Source organism: Salvelinus fontinalis, chromosome 26, assembly GCF_029448725.1.
Source record: "Salvelinus fontinalis isolate EN_2023a chromosome 26, ASM2944872v1, whole genome shotgun sequence".
Lineage (NCBI taxonomy): Eukaryota > Metazoa > Chordata > Actinopteri > Salmoniformes > Salmonidae > Salvelinus > Salvelinus fontinalis.
This window is the reverse complement of record NC_074690.1, coordinates 29,618,209-29,630,874: the sequence shown is the minus strand read 5'-3', so window position 1 is coordinate 29,630,874 and position 12,666 is coordinate 29,618,209. Positions and strand designations below refer to the sequence as shown.

The following is a 12,666-nucleotide window of genomic DNA, read 5'->3' as shown; positions in this document are numbered from 1 at the left end:
ACCTTACTGAGTAAAGTATTTTTCATTTCATTTTAGCCAATCACATGACTGCAAGACGTAAATCTGTAAACACACATGGGGTGGGGGGGGGGGGGGGGTTAGGGGGAAGGTGTTGTGGGAGATAATTGGTTGGTAGATTAAGCCAAATAAGACAACGCGGCACGAGTTTCCCCCGATCTTTCTGTATTGGCTAACTAATGCCAAATTTGATGCATTGGCCCACCAGACTCTTCGCGCATTTGGGGCGGAAGTGTCTGGGAACGAGATTAGAGGAAATATAACCAATAATGTGTTCATCAAAACAATACGGTGAATTCCAACACTCCTGATCAGTGTTCATATTTTCAGTTATTGAGAGGAAATTAACACCAGAGATTTGAATTCTTACTTAGCCAGATTTATTTACAGAGCAAACAAATATGAACTGAAGATAATAATATACAAAAAAAAAAAAAAAACACTTCTCGGCATTTGAGCCCATGTCTTGTTGCAGCTAGTCAGTCAGTCCGGGGAGATATTCAACCACCACTGCAAGACAAGATTGCAATTAATTAATTTAAAAGAGATAAGAATGTTTTAAAATATGAAAAAGCAATTGCCATGAAGGAACAGTGCCATCTATCATCATTGTGCAGTGATTGATTTACAGAAGGGCAATTCAATTGCCGGCGCACAGTCCTGATTGGGCCCTTTCTCAATTCACACTGGACCCCTGATCAGTTCTGGAACATTATTTAAAAAATCTGGGGAGGAAATTCCATGCAAAAATCTTATGTTTATTGCCAAAATGACAAATGCTACTAGGCCCATTAGTGTAGTTTCTAGCGTTAGATGGGAAATTAATTCGATTTTTTCTTCCTATGAATTTTGCTTTAGCGTTAGAATGGTTTGGACTATAGCATCTATTATGACCCCATTCCTGAAAGCTAAGACTCTCCGGAACGTGCACCCCTCTATGACCCTCACAAGGTGGGCAGGACTCGTTAGAAGGACGCATGAGAAAAAAAGACAGACAATAACTTGGGCTGTGATGATACCATTGTTGCAATATTTTTTTCTATGGCAAAAATTAAAACATATAGCAGACCAAACTATTTGGTCCTTTAAAAACCTGCTGTATGTAAAATATTGACTTCTATAGCTTGGGAAATAATTATGGCCGGGACGAAACCAGTATCACGATACTCGTTAGTATTGAGGCAAGGAAACAAAACACAAAGTGGCTTTAACTTTTTTAGGAAAAACAGCCCAATTTTTGGAAACAAACATAATGTTGTCATCCAGAGTAACATTTATTTATTTCCCAAGCTATAGCACACAATATTTTACATACAGCATGTTAATAGTTTGGTCCGCTATATGTTTTATTTTTTGCCATGGAAAAGAATCGTCCCGGCCCTACTAAGGTCTGGAGAAAATGAATTCAAAGCATACTTCCTTTAGACTGAAATGTTGAATAAGGCTACCGGATTGCTATATCTTCATGTGTGATTTTTAGCCTTTATTGAGTTAATGGCAATAAGGCCAGAGTCAAAGGTTTTCTTAAATACATTGGTAGGCATTTGTTTCCTAATATAGAGCATCACATAGCCTGCTGGTCCATCTTATCACTGTGTGTTAAGGCAATAAAGACAAAATACTTTGTTTTCAGAGGAGGAAAAATTACCAATTTACTTTCAGCAACATTTAATTGCATTATATGGTGTGTGTGCATAGTTTTATATATATATATATATATATATATATATATATATATATAAAACTATATAGTTCTTCTGAAGAATAATTGCATGTTGAAAAATGTTCAGCACCCCTGCAACTATAAAAGTATAGTTGAATAGCACTGATTTACAGTAATACTAGGCTATGGTTGATTAATACTTACACAATGATGTTGTTGATGGGGATGTGGATGAGTTTGACAAAGAAACCAATGAAACCCATGATAGCAAAACCTATTGCTGTGGCCATTGCAATCTTTGAGAATTCTGAAATTAAAAATAACAAAGTTTAATCAGATTTTGCATGGCCAAATTCTGTTGGCTGCTACCTTACACAGTTTGGTTGACCTGAGGCTAACAAATCATTAAATCAAATCATGTACAGTATTGTTATTGTAAAACAATGTAGTTTGCTACCTTCTGTTAGTGCATCGCGATTAACCAAAATGTTGGTTATTTTTCGGTTTTTAAAACAGCTGACGTTAATTGACCCGAGAGCAGTACAATTATGTGAATTCCATTTTGTTTGTTTTATTTCGGTGTGCTTAATACGCACATTGAGCAGTTTCTCGAGAGATCACACATTCCGGGCCAGATGTGATTTATGTAGTAGTTTCCAACAGGCCATTATTCTACATTGTTTAGTGATGAAAACATGATAATTAACTACAATGACCACAATCCATTGCGTGCCTTGTCCGGTATGTGTGTTTCTTTGCATGCTATGTTAGGTTAGTGTGGGGAAGACATGGAGAGTGAAGAGACGAGAAAAGAATGCGCGAACGAGAGGGTGAGTGTAGTTGCTTAACGTGGTATCTCTACCAGAAAATAGATGAACTAAGTGATGGATAGTTGGTATTCAGCAGTCATAAAAGTGTGCCTTATTTACTAATACAATTGTTATTTTGAGAGACAGCATAGGCAGCAGCTTTATACAGATGCGATAATGACTTGGAATTAAATAATAAAGTCATCAAATGTTATATACACACAACTGAAATATTTTATTAAAGTAATGTGAATAAATGTTGGTTAATAAGTGATAAACAGTATTAGGCAGTCACTGCCATCATGGGACTTATTAATTGTTTTATTCTGTGTCGTTACAGCATTCAACCCACAATGCATTATTTTTTTATTTTATACATCGAAACTGAAAACAGATTTTTTATTTTTTATAATCTTACCGAAATTACCTCAAAAAGCACTAATCACTCAGCACTACCTTTTGTATGCTACAATGCTACTTTACGAAGTTAGATCAAACAGAGGCTAACAAATCATTAAATCAATTCAATACAAGAAATGTACGATATTATTATTGTAAAAAATTATGTATGGATTTGGACCGTCAATTGATAAAAGCAGAAAATAAAAGACAGTGGCAGAAAGGAATGATCTATAATACAAATAAATATGCCCAATCAGTTCTACGCATCTATGATGACATCATGCTAGGAAGGGAGGTTTGTGAGAATTCCTCAAAAGGTAACTAACTACATTTCATTTTATTTACAGTATAAGGGTACCGTGTTGTCTAAGAAACGTCGACCATTCACAACAGCCAGCCATTCACGATAAGGATAAATAACTATGATATAAAATAGATTACCTTTTCTGTCTGGCTTGGTACACCTCTTCACAAGCCTTATTGAGTCCTTCACAAACTGCCGGCTGGGCTCCACAAATTGCATTACTTGGTCCATGTTGGAAAGGTTTGGATCCTAATGGGGGAACAAATACAATTTATAAGGTAATGTATAGGCCTACTCAGCAGCATATATACATCTAATACAGTGTAAGCTTTTAGGTTAGTGTCATTTTGCTGTAGCTCAGTAGCCTATACACCAGTGTAACCCTCCAGTACCATAAACTTCAGGCTTGGGTAGCCTTAAAATTTCAACACACTGGTTTGTGCCAATGTTTAACATTTCGTGAAGACATTGAAATAGGTAGTTACTCTGTAGCCGATACTGCAGCTCAGCCAATGAAAGATAGCTACATTGTAACGATTGTTCTTCTGAAAACAATATATTGGTAAAGATCTTACAATGCGTTTCTTGATGAAACTTCTAAACTATTAACAACACAAAAATAGATCTGTAAATTAATGTGATAGGGTAATTCTAGTAGACTTACCGGAGTTCTCTTCTGAAGACCTATTTATGTGACTGCTCTATGTAAAGGCCACGTATGTTCTAAAAGCTGACGTCGACATTGGGTAAATACGCATGCGCTCAAGGGTAACTCGGATGCGAAGGATGACGCCAACTCTGACGCAGGCGAAATAGGAAAAGTAGCGACATTCTCACGGGGGTGCAAACCGAACTTTCGTGTCCTGAGTAAATCTAGTAAATGTACTTACTTATGAATCAAATAATGCCTAATGGAATAGCTAAGCTACATGCTCTCCTGAGAACCTCTAAATGGATATTGTAAACCACCGTGCCCGTGATAATTCCGAAACCAATGTACTTCTGTGAACATAATGCTAAAAAAGAAAGGGGGTGCCTGTTAACCTTTAAATACATTTTACATTTTAGTCATTTAGCAGACGCTCTTATCCAGAGCGACTTACAGTAGAGTGCATACATGTTATTACATTTTTACATATTACATTTTTACATACTGAGACAAGGATATCCCTACCGGCCAAACCCTCCCTAACCCGGACGACGCTATGCCAATTGTGCGTCGCCCCACGGACCTCCCGGTTGCGGCCGGCTGCGACAGAGCCTGGGCGCGAACCCAGCCCAGCCTGGGCGCGAACCCAGAGACTCTGGGTATACTTGGTACAAATACATGGTATTGGTATAGGCAGCTTGTATGAATACAATTAAATGCCCTCCTGCCCAGATAGGAATATTTTTTACTAATATGAACATAGGCTTAAAAGGTCTGTCCTCATGCAGACATCCTTAAATCAAATGTAAATCCACCTATGTGTAACGGATGTGAAATGGCTAGCTATGGAAACCATTTCTAGACGTAGTCATTCAGACATGGACTTTGAAGCTGTGCAAGATTGAATGCAGTCACTCACTCACTAGATGGTAGTAGGGTGCCATGTACAGCATATGGCTGTCTTTCAGAAAACAGTGGTAGCAGTTTCAGCAAACGCCTTGTTCAAGATCTTGAGTCATTGTTCCTACCCTTACAAAAATTGACCTTGGTACTACTATGGTACTTTCATTCATAACATGGTATAGTTTGAATCATGGAAATGTACCGTGGTTTTAACTTTGAAGTATGATGTTACTGCCATGCACTTAAATAATACTATGGTATTGCCTAATTTTTACCATGGTATAGATGTGGATCATGGAAATACCACGGTAACGCACAATAATGATAAATGGTAGCAAAAATTATCATATGGTACAATCTTTATTAATTGTGCGTTACCATAGTACAATGGCAGTATAATGCATTAAATAAATAAACTCCTCAAGGTCAAGAGTTTGGTTGGTATTATATTGGTAATTTATTTACCCCTATGGGCAAGTTTCTGATAAAGTCAAAGGCAGGCTACTATTGTTGGTCCTAGTTTGACTGTATAATTAAAGATAAAGGGAAAGAGTTGCTGTGAAAAAGGGGAAATACTTTCTGTATAGTATCGTTTTTTGCTCATGTTTGGATTCCCTGTGTTGCCAACCTGAAATGTGGGAGAATGTGAGATATATGGTAGCCTAATCTTTGGAATTTTGTAATCATTTACAGTATTTATAGTCAAGGTTTTTTTTGCCGCTCTAGTGGTTGCTTCACGCGCTCTTACTCGACATTGGCTCTCGCGGTAGCCTGCCTAGTCAGTGAGTCAGTTGAATGAGAGAGCCAAGTTAATTAAAAACCGAAGAGGGAAGCACCAGATAAAATAAATATTTTAAACGTTATCATCACGGTGAGCGAGTTATAGAGCATATGATATGAAACACCAAGTTAAGCGGAGTGTGATCATATACTTGTTGTTATTTCTTGATGAAGTTAATTTATAAAAGTCTGTTAGCATAGAAGCTAACGTCGGCTAAAGTTAGCATTAGTCAAGCTAACGGCAGGATCAACGAACCTTGTTAACAAAGATAAACATTATAACTTGCTGTTTTTAGGTATAGGTTGAGAATTACATCATTAAAATGTATCTATGTGATAAGATGATCATACATTTAAAAAAAAAAAATTATGTTGGCTATTTAGAATTGTATAAGAGTCAGTTGAATGACAGAGCCAACTGAAAACTGTATTGAAGAGAGAAGCACTGGATAAACAATTTTAAATCTTCAAGGTTTCAGACTCCCTTCATTCTTCTCACCATACCCTATTCAGGTCCCAGGGTTTAAGAGGGTACACTACACTACCATGTGTGTTGTGGGTTTTCACTATGAGCTAAAGGGGTAACGTTACTAAGCCTACGCTTTGCCATTCCAGAGCTAGTAGTCAATGTTGCATTATTTGAGTACCATAAATTACTACGTTTTGGTGACTTTACCCGAAAAACGGTCGGACACAGACCATCATAATACATTTATTTAACAACTACCATGCTTTCATGTTTCACTACATGCTGCTATTACAAAAACATGATTTTTTTCATTGTACTACCTTGATGCATGTTTTTTTGGTCGCTACCATGGCAGGAAAATACAATGGTATTTCCACCAGTACCATGGTATTTTCCTGCCATGGTAGTGACTAAAAAAGCATGATAGTACCATGGTAGTTTTTTCATTGTACTTCCATGGTACATTTCTGTAAGGTTATACATGTCCAGTACAAAAGTTCTGTACTATGGCTTGCACAATTACCATATAACTGAGTAACCAACAGTTATGGATGAGGACGGTCATGAAAATGAAATAACCTTCATAAACATGTAAACTGGTTTTTGCTGTTTTTGAAATAACAGTTGATTGAAGACGGACGCGGGCCTTCATGGGGTTGGGTCCGTTTCTGTGGTAACATGGACTCTTAATAATGTGCTGAAACAAGCAAGGTGTTGTAGCAAATTAACACACATAGAAAGGTGCCAGCAAAGTGCAGCAGCAGCACACATAAATATAATCTATGGAAGCACATGCAGTCAGGAGCAGAGGAGAGGAAAATATACATATATATGCTTAAAATATATATATATACAGTACCAGTCAAAAGTTTGGACACACCTACTCATTCAAGGGTTTTTCTTTATTTTTACTATTTTCTACATTGTAGAATAATAGTGAAGACATCACAACTATGAAATAACACATATGGAATCTTATAGTAACCAAAAAAGTGTTAAACAAATCAAAATATATTTTAGATTCTTCAAAGTAGCCACCCTTTGCCTTGATGACAGCTTTGCACACTCTTGGCATTCTATCAACCAGCTTCATGAGATAGTCACCTGGAATTCATTTCAATTAACATATGTGCCTTGTAAAAAGTAAATTACTGGAATTTCTTTCCTTAATGTGTTTGAGCCAATCAATTGTTTTGTGATTTGGTAGGGTTGGTATACAGAAGAAACCCCTATTTGGTAAAAGACCAAGTCCATATTATGGCAAGAACAGCTCAAATAAGCAAAGAGAAACAACAATCCATCAAGACATGAAGGTCAGTCAATGTGGAAAATGTCTAGTGCAGTCGCAAAAACCATCAAGCGCTATGATGAAACTGGCTCTCATGAGGACTGCCACAGGAAAGGAAGACCCAGAGTTACTTCTGCTGCAGAGGATAAGTTCATAAGAACTTCCAGCCTCAGAAATTTCAGCCCAAATAAATGCTTCACAGAGTTCAAGTAGCAGACAGTAACAGATCTCAACTGTTCAGAGGAGCCTGCGTGAATCAGGTCTTCATGGTCAAATTGCTGCAAAGAAACCACTACTAAAGGACACAAATAAGAAGAAGAGACTTGCTTGGGCCAAGAAACACAAGCAATGGACATTAGACTGGTGGAAATCTGTCTTTGGTCTGATGAGTCCAAATTTGAGATTTTTGGTTCCAATTGCTGTCTTTGTGAGACGCAGAGTAGGTGAACGGATGATCTCCGCATGTGTGGTTCCCACCGTAAAGCATGGAGGAGGAGGTGTGATGGTGCTTTGCTGGTGACACTGTCGGTGATTTATTTAGAATTCAAGGAACACTTAACCAGCATGGCTACCACAGCATTCTGCATCGATACGGCATCGCATCTGGTTTGCGCTTATTGGGACTATCATTTGTTTTTCAACAGGACAATGACCCAAAACACACCTCCAAACTGTGTAAGGGCTATTTGACCAAGAAGGAGGGTGATGGAGTGCTGCATCAGATGACTTGGCCTCCACAATCACCCGACCTCAACCTAATTGAGATGAGTTGGACCACATAGTGAAGGAAAAGCAGCCAACAAGTGCTCAGTATCCAGGTGTGTCCAAACTTTTGGCTGGTACTGTATATATTTGTTTGCTATTCGAACGGTTTGTACGGAGATGGTTATTGCGGTCATTTGGCTGCCCAATTATCGCAATCCAAAAATACCATGACCGTCACAGCCCTATTCTGTATACAGCATTCATACTCATAGCAGGCCTTATAGGCTACTGCGCAATATGCATGTGTAAGCATTCAAGCCAATCACTTGACATTTTTTTCAGACAATTGACATAGCATATTTATATGAATATTCCAAGGATAATGTTCAATCCCATGTTTTCCCAAGCATTTGGCACCTGAGTTCCCATAGTTTCTGAGCCATCTTGTCATCCCTGGCAGCCCTTGTACAGCTGGAGGATTTACAGTCACTGTTTGGACAATACAAATTAAATCCAGTAAGTAAACTTGGAGTCACCCAATTATATGGTGTGTAATCCTCCCACTATGACTCAGGAAACCATGCAGTTTATTAGGCTACAGATTAAAGTTATAATGAACTTCACAGGGTGGTGAAGATCTTGATGCTCCTTTCCAAGAAATGATGAGGGTCTTATTCTGGTGACATGATGATCGATTCTTGACCGCCATTTAACAATAATAATAATCTAATTATATAGACTAGCCTACCCACACTGTATCTGTGAGCAGTTGGCGAAGATGAGGAGGAACTGAGGTCAACTTTGTCACAGCTGTCAAAAGAAGGAGACCAAGGCTGTCACGCCCTAACCTTAGTATTCTATGTTTTCTGTATTATTTTGGTCAGGTCAGGGTGTGACGAGGGTGGATATGATTGTTTTGTATTGTCTAGGGTTTTTGTATGTCTAGGTGTGTGTGTGTAGTCTAGGCATATGTAGGTCTATGGTGGCCTGGATTGGTTCCCAATCAGAGGCAGCTGTTTATTGTTGTCTCTGATTGGGGATCCTATTTAGGTTGCCATTTTCCAGTTTGGTTTGTGGGTTACTGTCTATGTGATGTTGCATGTCTGCACTCAGTGTTTATAGCGGTCACGTTCGTTTTGTTGTTTTGTATTAGTTTGTTCAGTATATTTCTTTATTAAAATAAGTATGTATTATAATCACGCTGCGCCTTGGTCTCCTCTACGACGTTCGTGACAAAGGCGCAGCGTGGTCCGGGTGGGCATCTACCCTCGGTGGCGGCTCCGGTTCTGGATGCAGCCCCCCCTCCTTACGCTGATCCCTCCGCCTTTGTGTAACCGGACCGTGGATCATCGCCGGAGGCTCTGGACTGCGGATCGTCACCGGAGGTCCCGGACTGGGAACCGTCACCGGAGGCCCCGGACTGGGAACCGTCGCCGGAGGCCCCGGACTGGGAACCGTCGTTGGAGTTCCGGACTGTGGCCCGTCGTTGGAGGTTCCGGACTGTGGCCCGTCGTTGGAGGTTCCGGACTGTGGCCCGTCGTTGGAGGTTCCGGACTGTGAAACGTTGCCGGAAGCTCTGGACTGGATACTGTCGCCGGAAGCTCTGGACTGGGTACTGTCGCCGGAAGCTCTGGACAGGGTGCTGTCGCCGGAAGCTCTGGACTGGGTACTGTCGCCGGAAGCTCTGGACTGGGTACTGTCGCCGGAAGCTCTGGACTGGGTACTGTCGCCGGAAGCTCTGGACTGGGTACTGTCGTCGGAAGCTCTGGACTATGGAAGCGCACTGGAAGCCTGATGCGTGGTGCCGGAACTGGTGGTACTGGGCTGAGGACACGCACCTCAGGGCGAGTACGGGGAAGAGGCACAGGCCGTACTGGACTGTGGAAGCGCACTGCAGGCCTGATGCGTGGTGCCGGAACTGGTGGTCCCGGGCTGAGGACACGCACCTCAGGGCGAGTGCGGAGAGGAGGCACAGGACGTACTGGACTGTGGAGGCGCACTCGAGGTCTGATGCGTGGTGCCGAAACTGGTGGTACCGGGCTGATGACACGCACCTCAGGGCGAGTGCAGAGAGGAGGCACAGGACATACTGGACTGTGGATGCTCACTGGAGAACTGATGCGTAGGACCGGTACCGGTGGCACTGGGCTGATGACACGCACCTCAGGGCGAGTGCGAGGAAGAGGCACAGGACGTACTGGACTGTGGAAGCGCACTTGAGGAAGAGTGCGAGGAGTAGAAACAGGACACACCGGGTTGTGAAGGTACACTGGAGACCTGGTGTGTATAGCCGGCATCAATTGTTCTGGACCTTTAACACACGTTTCAGGATGAGTATGAGGAACTGACACAGGTGGCATCGGACAGCTAACACGCTCCTCGGGGCGAATGCCGTGCATACTACGCCAAACCAACAGCTCTCTCTCTTCACTCTCCTCCAATTTAATCAACAACTCCTCGAAGGTCTCATAATCTCCCCTCCGTTCACTCTCCTCCATTCTGTCCAATAACTTCGACAATCTCTGACTCACCCCTCAACTTCGCCGACTGCTCCATGTGCCCCCCCCCCCCCCCCCCCCAAATATTATTGGGGTTTCTGTGGCCTACCTCCCCGACGTCGTTGCTGTCCTCTCTTGCTCCTAGGCGACTCCCCAGCCTGCGTCCAGGGTCCTGCTCCGTCCAAAATCTCCTCCCAGGTCCATTCCTCCATAACACGCTGCTTGGTCCTTTTATGGTGGGTTCTTCTGTCACGGCCGTCAAAACGAGGAGACCAGGCACAGCGTTGTATGCGTACATTCTTCTTTAATATAAGAATGAACACTGAACAAAACTAACAAAATAACAAAACGAGCCGTGACGCTATACAAAAGAGTGCTGACAGGCAACTACACATAGACAAGAACCCACTAACACAAAAGGGAAAATGGCTAAACAACGATAAACAGCTGCCTCTGATTTGGAAGCATATCAGGCCACCATAGACATATAAATCACCGAGACCTACAACAACCCTTGACATAGAAATCCCCTAGAAAATACAAAACTAACGTACCCACCCTAGTCACACCCTGACCTAACCAAAATATAAAGAAAACAGAGATAACTCAGGTCAGGGCGTGACAAACTTTGATAGCTTGCTACTACTATAATTGATTTTATCAAAAACAATATGTTTCTTGCACATTATGTATTTATCAGTGTTATAGACCTTATAATAAGCCAGATTCAAGTAATTTACATTGTGATGCTGTAACTTGAAGCAGCAGCTGCAGCACAATCAATCGGAAATGGACAGCTCATGGTGCTGAAAGAAGGCAAATTCCAGTAGGCATAATTAATTTAAACCGTATTAATTTTAATTAGACTTTACTAACAACAAGAGGGCTTTGTTTTGAAGCCTATTTCTTCATATTCTTCCTGTTTGGCAGATGAAATTAGGCTATAGGCTGCTATATCCATAGATTTGTCGGTCATTTGTCTGAGTTTTTTATCCTAAAAAACTCCCCTAGTCCTTGCTGATGACAAGCATACCCATGACATGATGCAGCCTTGCTTGAAAATATGAAGAGAAGTACTCATAGTGATGTGTTGTGTTGGATTTGCCCCAAACATAACGCTTTGTATTCAGGACAAAAAAGTCATTTTTTGTATTTAATTTTTTTTTTATTATTGCAAACAGGATGCATGTTTTGGCATATTTTTATTCTGTACAGGCTTCCTTCATTTCACTCTGTCATTTATGTTAGTATTGTGGAGTAACTACAATGTTGTTGATCCATCCTCAGTTATTGCCTATCACAGCCATTCAACTCTGTTTTGAAATCACCATTGGCCATTGGCCTCATCAGGCCAAAATCACAATTTGCCTCATCAGGCTAATTTCTACCAGCATGTTAAATGTGCAACCAGAGGGGAAAAAAACTCTAGACCACCTTTACTCCACACACAGAGACGCGTACAAAGCTCTCCCTCGCCTTCCATTTGGTAAATCTGACCATAATTCTATCCTGATTCCTGCTTACAAGCAAAAATTAAAGCAGGAAGCACCAGTGACTCGGTCAATAAAAAAGTGGTCAGATGAAGCAGATGCTAAGCTACAGGACTGTTTTGCTAGCACAGACTGGAATATGTTCCGGGATTCTTCCGATGGCATTGAGTATACCACATCAGTCACTGGCTTCATAAACAAGTGCATGGATGACATCGTCCCCACAGTGACTGTACGTACATACCCCAACCAGAAGCCATGGATTATAGGCAATATCCACACTGAGCTAATGGATAGAGATGCCGCTTCAAGGAGCGGGACTCTAACCCGGAAGCTTATAAGAAATCCCGCTATGCCCTCCGACGAACCATCAAACAGGCAAAGCGTCAATACAGGACTAAGATCTGATCGTATACCGACTCCGACGCTCGTCGAATGTGGCAGGGCTTGCAAACTATTACAGACTACAAAGGGAAGCACAGCCGAGAACTGCCCAGTGACATGAGCCTACCAGACGAGCTAAATTACTTCTATGCTCGCTTCGAGGCAAGTAACACTTGGACTCCTGAGTGGCGCAGCGGTCTAAGGCACTGCATCTCAGTGCAAGAGGCGTCACTATAGTACCTGGTTTGAATCCAGGCTGTATCACATCCGGCCGTGACTGGGAGTCGCAGAGGGCGGCGCACAA

At 41.4% G+C, this 12,666-nt stretch overlaps 1 protein-coding gene across 3 annotated transcripts; it reads right to left on the bottom strand.

Annotated features, from left to right (window-relative positions):
* Window positions 1-381: 381 nt before the first annotated feature.
* Window positions 382-3,967, bottom strand: LOC129824077 (protein transport protein Sec61 subunit gamma-like). 3 transcript variants are annotated; one of them, XM_055883385.1, is made up of 4 exons: window positions 3,861-3,967; window positions 3,334-3,445; window positions 1,886-1,988; window positions 382-528 (listed from the first exon to the last, which is right to left on the bottom strand). In XM_055883385.1, exons 2-4 carry the CDS (start codon window positions 3,425-3,427, stop codon window positions 519-521), a joined length of 207 nt encoding a protein of 68 aa, XP_055739360.1. In that variant the 5' UTR covers window positions 3,428-3,445; window positions 3,861-3,967; the 3' UTR covers window positions 382-518. The 3 variants fall into 3 exon arrangements, with proteins under 3 accessions (XP_055739360.1, XP_055739362.1, XP_055739361.1); XM_055883387.1 differs by lacking the exon at window positions 3,861-3,967 and adding an exon at window positions 3,772-3,834; XM_055883386.1 differs by lacking the exon at window positions 3,861-3,967 and adding an exon at window positions 3,682-3,765.
* Between the last annotated feature and the right edge of the window lie 8,699 nt (window positions 3,968-12,666).

What these genes read in the sequence shown, in the direction of transcription:
- LOC129824077 (XM_055883385.1), bottom strand. Translation starts at nt 3,427, where the DNA reads ATGGACCAAGTAATGCAATTTGTGGAGCCCAGCCGGCAGTTTGTGAAG. An exon ending in TACCAAGCCAGACAGAAAAG is followed by an intron (nt 1,989 to 3,333) that starts GTAATCTATTTT and finishes TTTTAATTTCAG; the next exon opens with AATTCTCAAAGATTGCAATG.